The sequence below is a fragment of the Balaenoptera physalus genome (assembly GCF_965194825.1).
Source record: "Balaenoptera physalus genome assembly, chromosome: 15".
NCBI lineage: Eukaryota > Metazoa > Chordata > Mammalia > Artiodactyla > Balaenopteridae > Balaenoptera > Balaenoptera physalus.
Window position 1 is genome coordinate 46,893,323 of NC_138894.1, and position 22,122 is coordinate 46,915,444.

The following is a 22,122-nucleotide window of genomic DNA, read 5'->3' on the forward strand; positions in this document are numbered from 1 at the left end:
AAATAACAAAAAACATTTCCAGCAGTAGGATGAATTCATGATAAAGCTTTAAAACGAGGAACTACTGAGGACATGAACACATTTCAAAATTCTCAACTTAAGTTTATGTGACACCCCTGACGTGTTGAATGCAATGTTCTCCACATACTTGAACTCCTAAAGCTTAAAATGTTCCTTTCTATCTTCATTTTGAGAACAATTTAATAAACAGGAATACACTAAATATTATTTCTCACAGATTTTAACCCAGACACTCTCCAGTACATGTACTACCTTCATCCTGAAACCAGTAACTCTCCCCTCTCTGCTTAGGACCTACAAAAAGAGTGAGACGAACATATTTTAAAGGTTGCTAAAAAGTGAGGTGAACGCTTGGGTCTTCGTTTGTACCAGCAATGGCAGGAAGTGTGAAGTAGCTGAGTTTTTCCCAGGGCATTCTGTGATAGAACTGTTTATTTAAGTACCATTTGTGTATATGCAATAAGTTCATACTGTATATATTCATAATGCTTGAAGTGAGGACTTGAAAGGAAGTGGCGGTGGGGGCTAGATATCATTTCATTTGGGGAAATAAGGAAATGAGCTGGTTTATTCACAGACACTAAAAGTTTGTTAAAAGGTACTGGGATATTTCAGGCCTTCCTGGAAAGGAGTTGAGAAGCCTCAGGCCCCATTCTGTCCTGCTTCAAACACTTTACTCTCAGAGAGTGAGGGAGGAAATAACAGTGTTTTCGTTTTTTAAACCCCTCCCCTGCTCCATACACACAAACATGATTTCTTATGACTGTGTTGTAGTCGTGTGTTCTTCATTATGATTCTGTTACTCCATTGTCCCTGGGCCTGGTGTGTTCAAGAATGTACACATTCTATGCTCTTTTTTTCAGACTACTTCCCATTTAAAAAAAAAAAAAATTTGGGACTTTTGCTGTTATGAGGATAGGATTGGCAGTGTTCTCTAAACCTGCTTGGAAAAACGTTTTTTAAAAGACTGTTAACTTTTAAAAGGCATTAGCCACTTAGCAAATTTTCCTAAGTGTCTCCTAAGGCCCTGCAGCTTTCCCAATTAAGAATAAACGAACCCGTTTTTAGAGACATGGACATCAGAACACATAGATGGAGCTGGGATTATGTACATTTATTCCAAGGTTGCTTTAGCTACAAATTGTAGACATGGGTTGGTGGGTCTGTTCTTTTGCTTGCTGTCATCTTGTTATCCCATTAGCCCGCTGTTTCATTTAGTAAAACACATGGCCAGTGAATCAGACTTTAAGGGGATGGGCCTATTTCTCTCTCTCTCTCTATTTCCCAGTGTCATTCATGATCATGGGATGCGATCAATTCCTCCCTTTCACATGGGAAAGGAGACCAATACAGTTCACGTGGGTCCATTGTACTCAACAACCTAAACTTGGCTGAAGGCAACTCAATGGTTGATCCAAATACTGTTTTCCCTTTCTGTAAAGTGATAAAGGGAGCATTTATCAGGTCTTTATGATGGCAGAAAAGGCAAATTAAGCCATTTCCCCAAAGTCTATCCTTTAAAGCAGGACCCCCAAACCCATAGGGGGGCTGTGCTTTTAAATAACAGTGGATGTGGTACATGCCCATGCTAGCTATACTTTGTCTGTTAGGATTTTAAATATTGGTAGCAGGTCTGACAAAGGGGTTTGATGGGGGTATCAGCGAAAGGGGCCTCAACGACAGTGACTTAGGGTTGGGCTGGGAATGGAATTCCCAGGAGCCCACCTGGACACAGCAGGCCCCTCAGCCCAGGTCTCCACTGCTCAGGGGGGGGATTCGAGAAAGCAGCTGAGCTCCAGACCCTGGGCCTCCTGCGGCGCCAAGTCAGGGGAGAGGAGGCCCCAGGCCCCTGCTTCGGGTCGCCATGGCAACGAGGCCTGGAATGCCACAGTCGTAGCCCTCTTCCTCGGCACATCCGGACTCCCAGTTCTGCTGCTTCGAGTCAATGTACAAAGCAAGGGAGGAACCCTGGAGGAAAATAACCACTCCCTTCTTCCCTTCACCACTGCCTTGTCCCCTTACAAAAAAGAAAAAAAAGAAAAGAAAACTGCATGTTTGAAAGAAACTACAGGCAGTTTTTGGTGCCATTTGGGAGCAACTATTTTGAGTTCTGGTTTCCTCTTCAGAGATTTGTTCGCCTCTTGTAAATCGTTGGCTGCTTTGACGTTGAACTTGATGACATTTCATGTTTTCGTTGTGCTGCTTTTACATCAATTTTGATTTTTTTGTTTCTTTATAATTTTATTATTATTTTAAGGAAATGTCCCCCTCCCTCCTCCTTCCCCTGTTCTCCTCAACCAAAGGACTGTTTCCTACTCAGTTTTCTCAGTCATAAGGGAAAGTGTTTCCTTCCAGGTGTGTCCCCAGCTTATTAGGACTGTCCTATAATCGGGGAGGGGGTCTGGGTCCTTTGGGGGAAGGCGGGGAGGGAGGCATGGGGAAGGCGCTCAGAGGTCAGAGATTTGGGGGAGGTGGGGGAGATTGAGTTTGAAATCATGTTTAAGATGCCGGTGGCTCAACCTGTGCTTGATTTAAGTTATAATTTTAAAAAGCTAGTTAGAGAACAGAAAATGACTGGGCCAAGTCACACCTGTACTTTTTTTTTCCCCCTCCTCTGTCTCCAACCTCTTTCTAGGTTCTTCACACACCCCCGTTCGGCGTAGTACCCAGAGAGCTCAAGATGTGTGGCAGTTTTCGGATGGAAGCTCGAGAGCCCTTAAGTTCTGAGAAAATTTGAACCCCCAGGGGCGGGGTGGACGCGTGCCGCCCAGCCGACATCTGCGTGGTCTGTCAGCCTGCTAGTTTGTGATGTTTTCTGACAGTAGCCTCCAAGAAGCCGTTGTGCGAAGACAGAGTCCTGCAGCGTCCTTCCTGCCCGGGCCTGCAGTGCCATTTTATTTATATTTTTTAATAAAAAGTAAAAACAAAAAAACAGACCCACATTGGAACAGTGAATCAGTCCCATATTGAGGGCCCATGGACCATCGCTGTCCTGAGTGCAGTCCTGGCCCTTCTGAGACCAGCCAACCTAATTCCCCGTATTGTGGAAATGAGCATGAGTCCCCCAGACCCCTTGTTTCTATACATTCTATGTTGTCTTTTAAAAAGTGTGCTTAACATTGACACAATAAATGTTGGAGCTTTAGGTGGTGTTTGCTTGTTCTTTAATTATTAATGCTTATAAGACAATGCAGTGCAGCTGCTTAAGACTGTATTTCTGTACCCGTTTTTGCAGACACCCATCGGGTGGGAAGGAGGAACAGATTTGAGGAATGGGTAGGAGGTGTAGGAGGGGAAATAGGTTACTGCTTTTCAGATGGCATAAATTTTCAAGGAGAATCAAAATGCAAAACTTGGGAATAAATCATAGCAATATCATAATTAATGTAGTAGTAGTGTTGCTGTTTATTAACGCTAAAGTGTGGTTTTCCTAACTGACATAATTTGCATACCATTAAATAATGAATAATATGGCATGCTGAATTCTGTTTTTCAAATATATGCTTTTGGTGGCTACCATGCAGGATTTGAATTTGTCTTTTAATTTAGCTCAAGAAAGCTAATGTCATTGGGTTAGTGGTAAATCCCAAAGAAGGTGATGAATATCAGCAGTTGTTTATTAAATATTCTAATTTTAGGTTCCCAAAACTTCAGCAAATATATCTTAATGCAGACAAACACACAAACATAAAACTTCTTTATTACTCACACCAGGAAATTTGGGGAATTATAAGGGGAAAAAAATGATAGGAGGAAAGAGGTCCACATCAGAACACGCTATTGTAATCGTAATAGTGCCCCATTCCTTAGAAATTAGTGACACAAATAAGTTAGGTCTACAAATGAGTGATAAAAATTCCTTCTGGCCCAGTTAATTTGCAAATAACTTTTCTAAGTTTGGTGTCTTCTATTGCCTGGAGATCCAGAAGAGAACTAGAAACAATATAGCATATTAAAATAGGTTTATAAATAATAGAATTCAGACACCTGTGTATTATAGATTTACATATTGGCTGTGAACGTAAGTGGGGAAAATCTTACCCACTCACCCTCTGGCTAGATTACCTAGCCTAGTGAGAAGACAGAAAAATAATTGGCATCTGGATTCTTTCCTGCTTATTCATCATAAATAGTGACTCCTCACAGATGTGTGCTGCCTTATAGGTTATACAGTGCTTTCATGTGCATTATTTCATCTGTTCCTCGTTGGGACAGATCTCACGACTTCCACTTTGTGGATGGGGAGACTGAGGCTCACCAAAGTTAACGGCTTGCCCAGGACCACGTCAATGAGAAGGAGAGCAGAGAAGCCAGATGTTCTGATGTCTCATCCAGTTAATTCCACTGAACTCTGTGGCTGGTCAAGGGGATTGTCTCTCCCCGTGTTAGCACACAAGCCATAAATGTTCACAAACACACACATGTATGGCTCACACACAGAGATCAAGGATGTCCACTGGTAAAGCACACAAAAGTGTCTCTTCCTACCAAAAGCTGTGCACACTGCCAGAGGGAGTTTGGAGCAAGCAGCCCTTCTTGCCATCATTTCCTTTCCCTAGTGGCTTTTCCATGACAAATAAATAACCCTGATTAACTAGGTGGCCTGGATGAGTTTTTGAGAGTTCCTCTCATCTAGGTGAGATGGGACCTCCAGACAAGTGTTACTTCTTAAAGGAACATTCCCTGTCCCATGCTCTGCCTCTGTGTTACTGAAACCTACGACTATTAGGGATTCTGACAGCATCCTCACTGAACATGCTAAGCTCCTTGCCATTACCTAGAAAGAGTGACTCTGCTTCAAAAGGGAGACCCGACTGAAACAGAACAAACAATCCTGGATTTTGGGACACCTTCAGCCCTGGTGTTCACTACAGTTTCATTTCTGGTCTGTGTTTCCACCTCCACCTCTTATTTCTTCTTGGAGTCAGTTTGTAAATAAATGGATATCTCTAGAAGTGGGCTTGGCAGGGGGAGGGTTGGGGGCGAGGAGAGGGGGAGTGGGTAAAGGATATCTTTTTCTTCTTCCCCCTTTTGGAGAAGAAAGATCCCTCATTAAAACAAACAAACGAAAAACCCCCAAACCCCACATAGCTTCCCCCATATCCTTTTTAGTTGAAAGAAAATAAAAATTCATTATGAAATGATGGTGTTATGTGAGGGCTAGAACTTTTGAAAACCCACGCAAGATTGATGATTTGGGAAGACATCTCCCCGTGTGATATGTCAAGGTCATGTTTCTCCGTGAATGGTGGAAGCAGCAGAAGGGACTGACAAATCTGATTGGGGTCCTCACTGTGCCCTCTCCCAAGAGTGAAACTTCAAATTGCAGAGAGATTAATTGGCTGCCCAGCATGCACCGAGCACGGATTAGAGGACAGAGTTCCGGGTTCTTGGGAGGGTAGGGACCAAATATGGGACATTGTTCTTACCCTCCCAAGCCTGGTCTATGAACATCAATTTTGTGGTCTGTCCAGATTGTCACACTAAACAAAAAGATCTGTTAGCTGGGTCTGGGTCCATGATGGCAGAGACTCAGTAGCTCCTACAGCACCCAGCACCTGGCCTTTTGAATACTGGTGGTGCTGGAGAAATAAATGATTGTATCAAAACTGGTGGTAAAGAAAAATCTTAGGGAAGGAGAGAAAACTTGGATCTTACTGAGGTCTAACTGAGCGCCCCAAACCTCGGTAGAATGTTTCCTAGGCATTTTTGCTTGGAGTTTTCCAGAGTATTTGTATTAGAGCCAAACCTGTCGAGTGGTAAGAAATATCTTTCAAGTTTTGTGTGTGCTGACATAATTTTCTTTTTTTGAGGGCTAGACAGTGAAGTTAATGTTGAAGATGATCATTCCTATTAACATATTTTTTCTCAGTGTTAATGTTTATTCCTATGAAGAATTCTTATTTTATAAAGCAGGGTCCCCAGAAAGGAGTGGTAGAGAGGATCAGAATGGAAGTATTTTGCAGGTGCTGTTTCTCTTCTTACATGTCACATAGCTTTGGCTCCTTTTTGGCTGTAGTGTGAGGGAAGAGATTTGAGGAATATGCATATTGGTTGTAAAGTCAATATGGAATTCAGTTGGAAGTTCAGAAAAAAGGTGTGTTGCAAGCACACGTTGCTTCTTCAAGGATCCATCCTGAGTTCTTAATCAACAGGGAAACAATAATGTTATGTCGCTTTTCTCTGACTTCCTAGCAGAGACAGGGCTTTTCAGTTTGCACTTTTCCAGGGTTACATTAAGCTAAAGAACGTTTCAATTCCAGCAAAATCCAGAAGCAGTAATTCTTTTCCTTCCTATCTTAGTGTAAATTAAGATACCTATTGTTAAATCCCATTACCTTTCCCCTTGCTTTATATTTTAAAAAATGCTCCCAGGAAACACTTAAGGTTTATAGAGTACTTTTACAGACATGATAGAATCAATTTTCCTAGTGATTCTAGAAATTAGGTAGGACAAGAATAGACTAAAACTTGAAAGGAACCACAGCAATCATTCATTTTACAGATCAGGGCAACAGAGGCCCAAAGATTAAGTGAAGGACCTAAGATCACACAGCTTGAAAAAAGTGAGCGCCAAGCTTGAAACCACACAGTTAGTGGCTGAGCCAGAATTGGAACCCAAGCCTCCAGCTCCTGTGCAAAGGAATTCAAACGGCAAATCTCTCCCTTGTGACCTACTAAATTCAGAAGCAGGAATGGCAGGAAAAGTGTGCATTACAGAAGAACTTAAGAATGAAATCAAAAGCTTGTTTTGATGCCAGTCCTAGTGGGGAATATGTAAGCGTGTCCCATATTTCAAGGGTTTCTAAGCGGCATCCTGATGACAGGGCACATTTAGGTCACTACCTAGAAAGGTTCCTCTTTTAATCCACCCTTCTGATGGTAGAAATGAATTTTAGGAACCAAGAATTGCTGGGAGACAGCATTTAAAGTTAAAAGGGCATAAAAAAGAGCTACTCACCAAACCAAATTCATCTCAAATGTCTTAAATAGATCTCACAATCTGTTCCATTCTCTAGGCAGGATTTAAGGGAAACACCCACTTAATTTGCATTTCGAGGCCTCATCACATCCTGTTAGAGAATTCAAATAGCCAATAGCATGACCTGAATCCTGTTACTAGGGATATTTAATTTTGAGTTCAAAGACGGTGAAATAACAATGAAGTAAAGGGAAGATTGACTGAAATGGTATACAACTCTGGGTTGTGAGGATTATTCCACTTACTATGCTATTTAGGCTGCACAGTCTTTTCCTGCACAAGGTGAAATCTTAGTCATTTTCCCCTTTGGTCAGGGGCTCCTGGCTCTGTTTAGAGATGTACAAATTCTGCTCTGTTCAGCTCTTCTGCCGCCATTTCTCTTCTTGCCAACCATCCTTTGATTCACATTTACTTCTTCGAAGGGACATGGGTTGACTTTGAATGTTTCGGGGCGCGATAGGGCTGCAGTTGCTGTGTGCAGCAGCTGTTTCGAGCCTGCACAGGCAAAGTTATCCCTGAAATAGGAGCAGGACAGCAGGAAGCCTAAGAGAGCAACAGCAAATCAAATATCTCTGTTGAGGATGGTCTGAGAGGAAGTAATTTGCCTGATTTTTTCCCCCTGCTGATAGTTCCCTGAATTTCCTGAAAAGGTAATGCAAACAGGGAACTTCTGCTGTCCCTGCTGATTTGTCCTCTCTTCTCCGACACACAGAAAGCAAACCTACGGAGAGGTGCATGAAGATTTTCTCCCTTTGGTGCTAAGATCTGTGAAGTGTTGCTCATGCCCTATTTCAGAGTGCCTGACTTTTTCCCTGTTGCTGGCTTCCCCACACTAAGGGGAAAAACGAAAATGCAAATACTCCTCTTCGGAAACTCACCCAAAGTTCAGAACTCAGGAACACGGGAGATTTTCTTTTAAAGGGGTCCCCTTTGTATGGATTTGCTGGCGGCTACTTTGGCTACTTTGCCTTATTTGTGGAGTCCTTTCTATTTTTTGGCTTCTTTGAGAGTACATTTTCTTTTCCCTCTGACAGGCTGATGGGCCAGGGATGGACTCCTGGTGGGTTTGGTCCAGGCTGGTGAATGGGGCTGGTCTCTGAGCTGGCAACTCTGGGTGGTAATCCTGGCTTTATCTTCGTCTTGCTCACCCACCTGGTGTCCTCCCTCTGTGCTTAACCCCATTCAAGCCGCATTTCTCCCTCCGAAAAAGGAAAGACACACATTGCTTCCTACCTCTTATCAAAGAGCAGCACAGAACAGTCACACAGTACAAGCCATCCGAAGGCTCTACACTCTACGTAGGATGGGGGTACCGACAACCAGTCTTGATGACTGGGGGGAAGTGGGGTTGGGGTCCATCTTAAGAGTGGCTTTTCCTTTGCTTTAGGTTAGTAGACCCATTTCCTTTACAAGTTTATGTCACAGAAAGAAAAGCTGCAGTGATTTTTGTTTGAAATCTAAAGATGTCATCATGTTTTTAAAATGCCCCAATTTTGAAAATGGTTGCATTTGCAATGGTCAGGGTGAATTTTATCACTTTGGTGCACCTTAGGGTTGGAGGTCCCTCTCTACCCCTCTCCCTGCTGGAGGGTAGCACTGGAGGACAGCCCTCTCCCACAGGCCTTGTGCATCTCACCAAGGGTCGCAAAGTACCACACATCTTCTGCTGCCTGGGGATTGAGGGCCAGGCCATATCCAAAATGTGACCTCTGACTGAAAACCTAACTCTTCTCATCCTCAGCTGGCAGACTGCCCAGAGCTTGGTAAAGGGCAAAATATAGGTTAAAGTAGAAATAATAATATCAGCTGATGTTTATTGAGAATTTACTATGTTCTAGGTACAACAATAAGACTTTTCCATTCAAGTTCTTATTTCTTCTTCATTATCATCGTGTGGGGTAGGTACTATCATTATTTCCATTTTACTGAAGCTTAGAGAGACTAAAGTGACCTGTCCAAGGGTATACAATTGGTCCTGCCACTGTGATATGACTTAGGAATCTTCACTCATATCCTCTACCTACTGACCTCCAGGATCTCATTTTACAGTTTTGTCACCATATGTATGCCAAAGTTGGGGGGTATCATATGAAAAAAATGACAACAGTGCTAATTAAACTGATTAGGAAGCATACCCAAAGTGGCTTTGCTTAATGGGTTCTGGTTCTGTTAACTACTGAGCAAGGCCAGTGTCAGTATTTCCCATGGTGCTTGCATTTCTGTCCGTCCTTGGCGCTGGGAGAACCAGTTTGATTTTGTGAGGCGTATCTGAGGAATTCACTTGTGCATCTGCAGTAAGGCTCATTCACTTGTTCAATCAACAAATATTTATTAAGTCCCTGCTATAAGCAACCTACAGAGCTAAGTGCTGGGGAAGGGATGCAAAGAGGTAAAAGACACAGTCACTGCCCGTCAGAAATGGCCACCAGTGGAGAATTAAATTAATTAGAATCTTCCTAAATAACTAGTCTTAGTTAAGCTGATGTGGTGAGAACAGTGGGCCTTTTAAAATGCTAATATATAATTCACTTTGCCAGCCTAGACAGCAGTCCCAGGCAAGGGGCTTCAGAGCTCCCAAATGAATGGGAATGTTATTCTTTATACCTTATCAGTAGGATGCACACTTGAAAGTTGTTTTCAGACGGTGGAGATAAGTATACATTGATGTTTCTTCATCTGGCCCAGTCTTATTGGGAAAAAAATAACAGCAGATAATTTAGAAGGATGGTAGTAATAGAAACAAAATTCTTGTACCGTGATCAAAGGTAAGTGACCTATACAGGGGATAAGTCCATGTATTCAACCCTCTGAGCTGATCTGTAACTGATTACCTGCCTCTAATTCAATATAAAAGGAACATGACAAAGAAATCTTTACTACTCTATGTGCAGTCCTGTGATCTTTCTCAGAACGTCAACATAAGCTAAGTTTGTTTTCTCCACCTACATGTGCAAGGTGGTGTTCTATGTACTTTGGGCAACTATAAAAACTATAAGACTCCACTCCTGTTTTCAAAAGGATTATGATTGGCCCTAATGCAGGGGATAAAGAATATAAACATACAAGCAGATAATTAACAATTAAAAGCTGCAGGGACTTTCCTGGTGGCGCAGTGGTTAAAAATCTGCCTGCCAATGCAGGAGACACAGGTTCGAACCCTGGTCCGGGAAGATCCCACATGCTGTGGAGCAACAAAGCCCGTGTGCCACAAATACTGAGCCTGCACCCTAGAGCCCACGAGCCACAACTACTGAGCCCACGTGCCACAACTACTGAAGCCCGTGCGCCTAGAGCCCGTGCTCCACAACAAGAGAAGCCACTGCAGTGAGAAGCCTGTGCACCGCAATGAAGAGCAGCCCCTGCTCACCACAACTAGAGAAAGCCCACGCGCAGCAACGAAGACCCAACACAGCCAAAAATTAAAAAAAAATAAGTAAATAAAATAAATTTATTTTTTAAAAAAACCCCCAAACAAAAAACAATTAAAAGGTGCAATATGATTAATTCAGAAGTGAGAGACATGAACTGTAGGCATATGAAGGAAGATAATGTCTCTGGGACCCACAAAGACATTGGGCTTTTAGCTGGTCATCAAAAGCAGGCTGGGATTTAGATGATAAAGAGAAAAGTTGAGGCAAAGCAATTCAAGGCAGTGCTGTGATGCTTGGAGGGCTAGACCAGTAAGGCAGGAAGAGAAGGGTTGTCTATGAAAATCATGGAAAGTAAGGTTGGAAACTAATTTGGAGCCATTTTATGGAGCGCCCTTAATGAATGATAGGCTTAAGGGGTTTGTATTATAGTCAGTAAAAAGGTTTTCAAAATCATGTCCATAGAAAAGTTTTAAGAAGAGTGTGGCAGGGTATGGAATGGATTGACGGTGAACGCAAAGGAGACCAAGAGACCAGTAGGAAGTAATCCTTGAAAGTGCTGGCAATTTCCTAGAGGAAGGGCTCTGCTATGAGTATAGTATTTGGGTCAAATTATGTAGTCATCCTCATCACATTCAAGCAGACAATGACCACATTGTTCAATGGTATATCTAAATTCCCCCCTTGCCTTAGTCTAGAGCTGTTCCAGACTGTCTGTGGAAGCCCACAAAAGGTCTTCCTTATATGTTGACTGCTGCTAGAAGCCCACCCAATGAAGAGCCTAAAGATGAAGACCTTGAGGCTCAAGCAGTTCAGTTAGTTCCTAGAGATGGACCATGTTTATAATACAAAGGGAAAACATCATGTCTCATGAAGCATTTAGTACTTTACCATCATCTCAAGCACAATGATAAACTCAACTCGAAAAAGAACAGAAAGCTACAAGAGTAGGCTCCAAGGATTTTCCTTTTTGGGGGGGAAGATTTACAAATTTTTTAATTCTCTTGACTACTTGTAAAAGTTATATTATGTTGCTTTTTTCTTTGCAGCATGCTTGTTGATACATGCTATGTCCTGTAATAATATGATTTTATTGTCATTTGGCCACAAAATTAGATGAATTTCATAATGAAGGCATGAATTAGAAGTAAGCAAGCATGTTTACCCAGAATCAGAGAAATGTCCTCTGTATAAAGTAAGGCTGAGCAGGCTGGGGCTTCACTCTCTTGGAGTTTACATTTCAAAAACAGAGACCTTTGTATTTTTGTTTTGCAGTCATGTAATCTGGTATCCTTCCATGCCTCATGTCCCCTGCCTATCTGTCCCTTCCGGAAGCAAGACTGGTCTATGACTGTCTGGTGTCATAAATCAGGACATTTAAGGCACATAAAGAATAATTTTTGGCACTGGGTTTCAAATTCTCCCTTTCACCCTTGAGTATCTCCCGGAACCCCCTTCCCACTCCTGTGACCTGTCCACAGCCACAAGCCCCAGCCTGGACCCACCCCTCAGGAGGATCGTCAGGATGTAAATACATGCTAAGTGAATGGCCAGGAGATTCCCAAAGGGTTCAACACAGATGGAAACATTCCCCTGAGATGTGAAAACATTTTGATATTACCAGTATGGCCTATATCTCCCCTCCCACTGAAATAAAGTATAACTGAAAAAGCTAAGTGTTCCCTACAGACCTTGATGGGGGACAAGGAGGAAAGTAAGGCCTCTGTGAGATGCAGCCTGTGGAGCAGAGGACAAAACTCCCTTCTCTAGCTAGGTATCCCCTCTTCCATGTCGGCACCTAAGCAAAATGGTAATCACTGAAAATCATGTATACTTGGTTAGGAAACACAAGTGTCCAAACAACTGTTTAAGGTAATAGTTTGCATATAATCGCTCTTTCCATTTTCCCTGGGAGTCGGAATTACGGTGTCTGTACAGGAAGCATATACATATGTACAGTTTCACCTCTAATTCCTTACGTATACACCTGTTTACAACATATGCATATTCATATCTTGTGTGTGCTTCCTGTCCACACACAGCCAGACAGGAAAGCACCCCTTGTCTGTAATGACTGTGATGATCTCAAGGACGTTATTGGGCTTTGATCTTTGATATTCATCACCCCCAGGTTTCTAGAGTCTTATCTTCAGAAATTGTATTCGCTCTGGGCTCCCACCCTTCTTCTTCTGGAGTTAAAGGTCAAGGCGACAAAGCTGGGCTAGAGAAGCTTGGTTTATCCTTTCCGGGCCTAAGGAGTCATTGTGTCTACAGAACAGATGTGGGAAGGGCAGGAGCAGAGTAAACCTATCCCCTCTCCTACTGGAAATCACATTTAATTCTGACCCAAGGGGCCTCTGTGCTGCAAATGGAGAGGTAATTAAGCCTCCAGACTCTGAGCTTTTTGGGGTGAGAGGGCTTACTTTTTCATATATACATCCAGTATATTTTTGAAGAGCAGAGGGTGGGGGTCAGAAAGGCTTAGGAAGCCTTGAAGAGAACGGAAACAAGATGACAGGTGTTGGGCGTATTGCCGTTAGGTGGCATGGATAAATAGAACACATATTTAAAAATTCATTCCTGCTTTAAAAAGCTCAAAGAATTCTACCAGCGTTCTGGGTGGTGTGACAGAGGAATGGGGACACTGACTTGCACGGTGAGGGCTCACGTGAGGGAGTGGAGGCTGGAATGTTCCTCCTGCTATCATTATTATTTTAGAAAAATATGATGAAGTGGAAAAGTTTCACCTGCAGAGACCAGAAGTGAGACCTCGAAGGACAGGAGCCCTCCGCTGGTAACCATATTTGGTTGTTAACCAACACAGCCAAGGACGCGGAGCCCAGTGACCTAGAGGGAGATGGCTGAGGTATCCAATCCCCAGGAGCAGAACCCCCAAGGAGTGTCGGTCCCATTTCAGCCACTGTGGGCAAGGAACATTCCACTTGCTGTGGCTCTGTGTTGATTCAGACCTTGCCTTCTGGGGGTGTGGTTGCAGTAGAGCTTGTAAAATCTGAAGCAAGGGAGAGGACTTAAGATTTCCATTTAGGAATGTTGACACCTTCCAGGGACACAGAGTGTGTGTGTGTGTGTGTGTGTGTGTGTGTGTGTGTCGGGCTCATACAGAGGGTGGGGGTCACTCCCTCACTCCCCCCAACTATGTTAGCACTGGTGAAGCAAAAGTTGCCCCTGTACACTGCAAACCCTCCCCTTTCACCACACACTTTAGGAACCAAGCCGAGAGAACTCTCTAGCATGGGCACCCTTAGTTTTTTGTTTTTTTTTTTTTTTGATGGGCCAAGCTTACAGTTTTCAAAGTGCTATGACAGGATGGTTGCAAAAATAAAAAGCTAGTGAAAGCTTAGTCACAATATTTCTATAGCTGGCAATCAAAAGATCATATTGCATGCAACTTGCAAAATCATCATAGAGAAATTATGCATTTTCCAGAATACCTTATTCCCTTCTGTGTATTAAACATTACTTTAATATTCTGGTGACAATGTTTTATAATTAATCTAAATGTAAGGGAATGAACACACCAGAGATTATGTCTCAGTGCAAAGAGGTGAAAAAGGCTTTTTTGCAGGGGCAGACCGGATTACTGACTCAACTCCTTCCACTTAAGAGCAGCCATGGGTGTCACTGAGGCTAATATCCCGTCCCATCCTCCAGTGAATGCAAACATTCTGTACACTTTGGGGAGTAAAACCCTTTCACTCATAAGGGTGTTAATGTTAACACAGAAGAAAAGCATTTTAAAACTTGCATTAGTTCATAAACTTATATTGAACTCATGAGGGGGAATCTAGCCCCAGAGAGATAAAAACTAAAGAGCTGAGACATAAACCAGTATGATAACATCCTTATTATAAGATGCAAATTGAGGAACCCAATTCACTAAAACACATGTTACTGGTATTTAATTTTGCTTGTGGGAATATATCAGAAGTTGGCCTATGCCGTTTGCACAATCTACTTAAAAGGAGGGCGAGTAACTTTAGCTATTAAAAAAAAAGTGATAAAGAAGCACAGGGCAAGCCAAGACTGAGAGAGAATTGTGAGGATCTAATTTAAGTGTCACTGTACATAGCTTTCTTCCCTGGCTTGGGCTTAGAGGTACAACACTGGCATGGGAAGGCAAGTGGGGCTGCGCTCCTGGGTGGGAAGCCCGGGTTCTCAGCAGGGCGGTGGAATGGGCTAGCCAAGCCAGTAGGGAGGGAGCTCCTGTGGGTGGGGGCCAGAAGAGGCAGGCCCACGCCCAGTGGTCATCGCAGGAACTTCACTCACGATAGTACGGTTGTGAGCCTGTGGTTTGGAGCAGAGAAGATGCACTTCCCCGTGAGAAAAAGGTCAGTTCCTCTTTCCTCGGGTGGCACAAACAGCCTGCAGGGTGTACTTGGACTTCCTGCCACTGCTTCCAGCCTGGCCCCCGCCCCCCTCCCCTCCCCCCCCACCCCCAGTCGGTAAGTTATGCTTCCCTCTCAAGCTGACATTGTGAGGTTGTACCCCGCATCTCCCAGGTGGCCATTCCTGTGGGGCTCAATAGATGGGAAAACTGGTCCTCAGCTCTCCCCTCCTCTTACCACCTTTCTCACCTGGGGGCTCTTCAGGAAGGGATCTCTCCCCTCAAGACTCAAAGTGCTATCAGTGGATCAAAGTGCTGTCACAGACAGTGGGCATCACCTGGGAGTCCATTAGAAATACACAACCTACAGCCCCTCCCCAGAGATACTGAGTCGTGCTCTGCATTAACTTTTGAGAAGTATAGTCAACCCCATGCTCCGACCTATTGCATGAGCCCCTCATTTTGCATCTACCATTTAGGGTTTGTATAATGAAGAAAGGTTCCTCCAAACATTTATTTTTTTGCGGGGGGGTGCAGGAAGAGTCAAATCTTTGTGATTAGAGGGGGAAAATATCATAGGAAGCATAGGGATAAATTGGAGGTTGTCAGGGCACAAGCATGACACACTGTTAAATACTACCTTAGATATCATTGAGGTCACCTTGATGTTGGCTGGAGATGGAACGGGCGCCCAGCCCATGGGGGAATGGAGGGTCTGTTGAGGGGGTACATTTGCTCTGAGAGTGTTGGCTGAAGCCCTAGAAGAAGCTTTGAACATAAGGGTGGTTTGCCCCTGCCTAGCCCTCTCCAGAAATATGCTGTCAGCAGCCTCCTTGAGAGCAGAAGTTAGGGAGACAGGGAGGAGAGGAAAGGGGTGGAGGACAGGGACCCACCAGGCCACCTTAGATGATTAAACTTGCTGACCCCAAGGCCGTCCAGGTAAGCTTTCAATGATTTTAGGGGCTTCTTGGGCTAACTCTGCTCCCACTAACCTGCCAATGCCTGAAATTCCTTTAGTAAGATGAAAATCCTTTCATAACACAATTTGGAGAGAAAATGCTTACACTGCAAAGTCTGGGTTGAGGTAACACTTAAGTGTGAATGAGTTGAAGAATAACCAGCCGGGACTTCCCTGGTGGTGCAGTGGTTAAGAATCCACCTGCCAATGCAGGGGCATGGGTTCGAGCCCTGGTCCGGGAAGATCCCACATCCCACATGCCACGGAGCAACTAAGTCCATGTGTTACAACTACTGAGCCTGTGCTCTAGAGCCCACGAGCCACAACTACTGAGCCCGTGCACCACAACTACTGAAGCCCGCACACCTAGGGCCTGTGCTCCACAGCAAGAGAAGCCCGCATGCTACAACGAAGAGTAGCCCCCGCTCACCACAACTAGAGAAAGCCCATGTGCAGCAACGAAGACCCAACACAGCCAATCAATCAATCAATCAATCAATTTATTAAAAAAAAGAATAACCAGCCAATCAATCCTCAAGTCTGGACAGGTAAAGAGATGGGCCTGTCTTGGTTTGGCTGGGCCGACAGACTCAACTAAACTCAACTAAAACAGAGAAGAGGGCTGGGTGCAGAACATGAATTTTGAAGACTCCACTCTTAGCTATGAGTGGGGCCCAGTTTACTTCACCCTGAGCAAGAGGAGTGGAAGCATCCAAGGAAGTATTTTAGTCTTGCAGCTGCAAAGGCACAGCACAACTTTGCATTATTCAATGATGGTTTTGTTTTTTGTTTTTAAACCCAGGTTATTTCATATACCAGGAGTTTGTCTCCTAGGGCTTTATTAATTGGAGCATTACATTTAAATGTCTTATCTCTCCACTTATCTCTCCCTGTCCCACACTTGCACCTTTCCCTGGAGCGAGCACAGTGCCTGCACACACTTCTCTGTAGAGATGCCCAGATGTAAGCGGCCCTTTGGAAGGGGCAACAAGACCTTCGGTGGGATAATTTACTCTCCCAGGATGGATTTTACTCATTGTGTTATCACCAGGACAGCCCACGTGCATCCAGGTCTCTGGAGTGAGTACCTTACTTATTTTTTTCTTCTATTTTTTAAAATCAAAGAGGATACTTTTCATGAGGCTCTCGAAGTTCAGATTACACCATCAGATTGATCTAAGTGCTTTCAGATGGGCAGGGGATTGACGAAGGCGTGGGGATGGGATCGTTAATGAATGCTTTCAAATGTGCAGATTAAAATGCTCGTGATTTTCCGATAGTTCAGATCCAGGCTCTAGCCTCAGTTTCCTGTTTGGCCTTTGAGGATCCATCTCTCCAGGTGCTTCCTTTGGAAGGGAGAGCCCTAGGTGCTTGACTCTGCCATGTGGGATCAGGAGGAATGATTGCTGAGCACCTGAGAGAAATGCTTAAATGATAGCAGTGAATCGCTGGGGAAGCAGCCCCAGGTTTTGGGAGGAGGCACAAGTAGCTCATGAAGGTCTGTAATTCTGTTTAGATTCCCAGTCATTTTCTTATTACTGTTACCACTGCATTTGTGTAATTATTGGCCTATAAAACAGTTCACAAGCATTCTCTCATTTGATGCTCACAGTAGCCCTGTAATATGTTACAAGCAGGACAGGTGCTGTTACCTCCATTTCATGGACTGGAAAACTGAGGCTCAGAGCTGTTTGATCAGAAGTCAAGTCAGGTCCCAGGGTAGATGTTTCAGTACTGTGTGAGGATGGCATAAAGTGAGATCTGTAGACCACTATTTCTCTGATGAGTTCAAGTTCTCTGCTTTGCTTCTTCCTCCCTCCAAAGCAATAAGTTGGTTCTGTGTCCTCTCCTGGAACAAACTTTGGAAGCATCTCATCAGTGCTAGGTAGCTATGATTTGGTCCAGCAATTCTACTCCTATGTATATATCCAAAAGAATTGAAAGCAGGGACTCAAACAGATATCTGTACATCCATGTTCATAGCAGTATTACTCACCATGGCTAAAAAGTGGAAACAACCCAAGTGTCCATCAGGAGATGAATTGATAAACAAAATGTGTTATGTACACACAATAGAATACTATTCAGCCATAGAAAGAAATGAAATTTTGACACAGGCTACAGTGTGGATGGACCTTGAAAACATTATGCTTAGTGAAACAAGGCAGTTACAGAAGGACAAGCGTTGTATGATTCCGCTTATATGAGGTACCTACAACAGGCAACATCATAGATAGAAAGCAGAATACAAGTTACCAAGGGCTGTGGGGAGGGGAGAGGGGAGTTGTTTAATGGGCACAGAGTTTAGATTGGAGATGATGAACAAATTCTGGAGATGGATGGTGGTGAAGGGTCCACAGAATTGTAAATGTAGTTAATGCCGCTGCATTGTACACTTACACGTGGTTAAAATGATAAAGATTAAATATTATGTTATATATATTTTACCACAATAAAAAAAAAACTTTAAAAAAAGCAGGCAAACAAAACCCAAATATAAAACAACAACAAGAACAAACAACAACAACAAAATAAGAAGAAGTAAAAGAGGAGGCAAAGGAAGCAGAGAAAGCACAGGGTAAAGCAGGGGTCCCCAGTCCCTGGTCCGTGGCCTGTTAGGAACTGGGCTGCACAGCAGGAAGTGAGCGGCAGGCCAGCGAAGCTTCATCCGTATTGACAGCTTCTCGCCATCGCTCGCATTACCGCCTGAGCTCCGCCTCCTGTCAGCATTATGGTGAGTTGTATAAGTATTGCATTATATATTACTATGTAATAATAATCGAAATAAAGTGCACAATAAACGTAATTCACTTGAATCATCCCGAAACCATCCCCCCACCCGGAGTCCGTGGAAAAATTGTCTTCCACAAAATCGGTCCCTGGTGCCAAAAAGGTTGGGGACCGCTGCGGTAAAGGGCAGGGCTGGTGTGGGAGAGACAGTGGCATGGAAATGGAAGAGGGCAGACGGAAAGGAAAGTGCCCAGAAGCAAGTGCTCTACCCAGGGGTCTGCAGCCTGTGGGGGGCAGAAGGGTGATCTCTGGGGCCCGACTCTACTGCAGGAAACCATCCCAGACAGGTTCCGCCAGAGGAGGGCTGGTTTTCTTTTACTAGGAGAGAGTGTGCCTGGAGCCCTGAGGCGGGCTCACCTCCCTGGGGTGGGAGAAGTGTCCATTTCCAGTTTATTTATGTGTTTTATCCCAAGAGTGGGATAAATGGCTGTGAAACTGACCTGATATTTATGTCCATTTTAAGGCTGGTGGTTGATATGAGTGCTTTTTAGATGAACTGCGCCCTCAGAGCCATTTGCTTTGGTAGAAGATTTCTGTTGGAGAGGAGACTGGGAAAAATCATCAAATTTCCTGCTTGCTGCTCCCTCTAATTGTATTCCCACCTTTGAATAATTTCTGAGAATTAAGGAAGCGTAAGAAGTGGGGCCTCTTCAAGTTATGGGGGCATTCCAAAGACAGGTAAAATGTACTCTACTGGGGCCGGGCTCTTTACTGTTAGTTTGTGAAATCTACTTTTACCATTCTAAAAGTTTCATGTTGCCCATACTGCCCGTTAGGAAAAGTAGAAGATCAGGCTTTCAAAGATGTGCTCAGGCGGGATCAGGGAAGACAGATTCTAAATCACACCTGGTCTGTTAATTCGTGTGGTCATTTCTTTTTTATTTAGAATTCCCTCTTTTTTTGCCTTTAATCCACAGGTGGTATAATCACAGCCTTTGCCCGAAGAACTCCCCACCTATCAGACCCTGAAGGTTCAAGTCTGTGGACAGAAGAGGTGTGAGTACTGAGCTAAAACAGAACATGGGCAAGAGTTTTGTCTGGTCACCACTGGGCTTTAAGAACTTGAAGGCCAAGAACTGGCCTCAAAAACAAAGTAGTGATCATTTTGTAATGTATAAAAATATTGAATCGTGGCGCAGTGGTTAAGAATCCGCCTGCCAATGCAGGGGACACAGGTTCGAGCCCTGGTCCAGGAAGATCCCACATGCCGCAGAGCAACTAAGCCACAACTACTAGCCCGCGTGCCACAACTAGTGGCTACTAGTAGTAGCCACAACTACTGAGCCCGCGTGCCACAACTACTGAAGCCCATACGCCTAGAGCCCGTGCTCCACAACAAGAGAAGCCACTGCAATGAGAAGCCTGCGCACCGCAACAAAGAGTAGCCCCCGCTCGCCTCAACTAGAGAAAAGCCCGTGTGCAGCAACAAAGACCCAGTGCAGCCAAAAATAAAATAAATAAAATAAATAAAAAAAAAAAAAAAAAAAAAAAAAAAAATATTGAATCACTATATTTTGCACCTGGAAAAAAGAAAAAAGATGAGGCAAAGTCAATATATGCTTTAAAAAGGTATAAAATACACACACACACACACACACATACACACGTATATAATAATTCCTTCTCATATTCTTAGAGCCACAAAAAAAAAAAAAAAAAAAAAAAAAAAAGCGAAGGAACTGAAGGGACTTAAAGTTACATTCTGAGACCAAGGCAAAGGACCCCACACCTTGGGATCTTGCTGTAACCTGCATTCAGGTGGTATTCAGCATGCATTTGCTTGGTGATGGAGGCAGATGATTGGAATTCGTTTTTCACCAAATGATTTCATTGTCTGAGTCCTGAGCCCTGGTCAAATCTTCTTCCCTTTTTATCTTATTTATAAAAACATCAATTGGTACAGGCTGGGCTTAACTGCAAGAGAATTTAAGCAGGAGGAGAGCCTAATTCATACAAACTACCTGGTAAATCTGGGACTTCTCTGAAAGGATTCCAAATAAGTGTATTTGGGAGGAGGGCAAGGAAGTAATTATATTATTACTAATAACGTAATGAGAAAATCGTACCTTTGAAAACTACTTTTACCTTTGTTGGAGAGTTTTCTCATTTTGTCCCCATGCTGCCCAAGTATTGCCATTAGCCTCATTTCTCCAGTGAGTAAACTGAGGCACAGAGAAGTCCAGTGGTTTGTTAGGGGCCACAGAACTGGTTAGGAGAATAGGCAGGGATTAGGACTCATCCTGCAGACTTTCCTTGGGGCTTTTAATCTTGTCCTTTCTGGACATGCCCACTCCAGGGTTTCGACTCATGCTAGGTGCTTGGTGGGATAAATGTCGGATACAGCGTGATGCGTCGGGTAGGGGGTGGCTCCTGAAAGTGCTAACGTGCTCAGGCTGCCATGGTGAGGTGATGGGAATTGAGGACAGACCCTTTCCTGGAGGGAGAATTGTGAGCACTGGGGTTATGATACTGATCTGCGGTTCTCAGTGATTCCCTTTGTTACCGACCCTTTCGAGTTGGGCCCCGAGAAGGGTCCTCCTACCTTCTATTGGTCTAGCCAATAGAAGGAGACCGAGTTTGGTTCAGAAGTTTTGTTCTTTGATTCGAGAACGGAGAGGTGCAAGCTCAGGCTCTAGAGCACATACTCTGCCCAAAAGGCCATGGGCGGGGCTGCTTTGTAGGGATCTCGTCAGCGGGGGGCGGGGGCGGGGGCGGAGTTCTCCCGGGGCTGGCGCGCCTGCGCAGCTCACGGCCCCAGATCTCAGGGCGGGGCGCAGCGTCTCTGCACTCGGTCTGCTGCCGCCATCTTGAATTGAGTGTCGTGCGCAGTGCTTCGCCGGCCGAGCTGAGGTGAGGCAGTCGTTTCCTACCGGGAGCTCTGGTCTGAAGGGCCCGGTACAAGGCCTCTACACGCAGCCCACTTTGAGCAAGTGAAACTAGACGAAGCCCAAAGGAAAACAAGGTTAGACGTTATTTTATTACCCAGATGCTATTGTTATTTCCCAGGAATTGTTCATGGGGGCTTTGCCGGTGACACGTGCAGGCTGAGAGAGCCGGTGGATTTACATACCACCTGCATCCTCTGGGCCACGTCTGGGCCTGGCCGGCTCCTACCTCTTACCTCTGAGAGGGCAGGCAGCTTGCTCCATCACCCCTGACGTTTCAAATGCCTTCTTTTAAAGTTACTGTGCTGGTCGGGACAGCCAAGCCATTTCCTTCGGAAGGCCTTTTTTTGTTTGTTTGTTTTTTAGAAGGCCTTTGTTTTAACATTCTCAGATTATCTAGGAGGAGTCATTAGTCTCCTTTCCCCAGATGGATTAGTTTGTCAGATTTTGTACACCTCACTTTATTCAAGAAGGAAGGAGTCTGACCTTGAGAATGCACGGTGCTGGGAAGTCAGCTGAGACAAGCCTGGAGGCTGCAGGGCGATGGGCGATGGAGGCTGGCAGCCACACGAAGCCTATCCGGGCAGACAGCTTGGAGGCCAGGCTGGCAGCACTGAAGGCCACATCCCCGGACCTCCTAAGCGATCCCACTGGAATGTGTGCCGGGGGAGGGGCTGCTGGGGACGCCTTCAGGCCGGGTGTTTGGTGGCGCAGCGCTGGATTCAGAGCCAAGACACCTGGGCTCTAGTCCCTGCTCTTTCGGTTCATTTTCT

At 44.4% G+C, this 22,122-nt stretch overlaps 1 protein-coding gene across 6 annotated transcripts in view; it reads left to right on the forward strand.

The window, feature by feature from the left end:
• Nucleotides 1-3,166, forward strand: part of BCL11A (BCL11 transcription factor A) — a 124,191-nt gene extending 121,025 nt beyond the window's left edge. For all 6 annotated transcript variants that reach the window (XM_082426722.1, XM_082426721.1, XM_082426729.1 and 3 more), the window contains one exon: nucleotides 2,657-3,166. In XM_082426722.1, the coding sequence (XP_082282848.1) occupies nucleotides 2,657-2,758 (102 nt within the window). In that variant the 3' untranslated portion in view covers nucleotides 2,759-3,166. The remainder of the gene's footprint in view (nucleotides 1-2,656) is intronic.
• The last annotated feature ends 18,956 nt before the right edge of the window (nucleotides 3,167-22,122 follow it).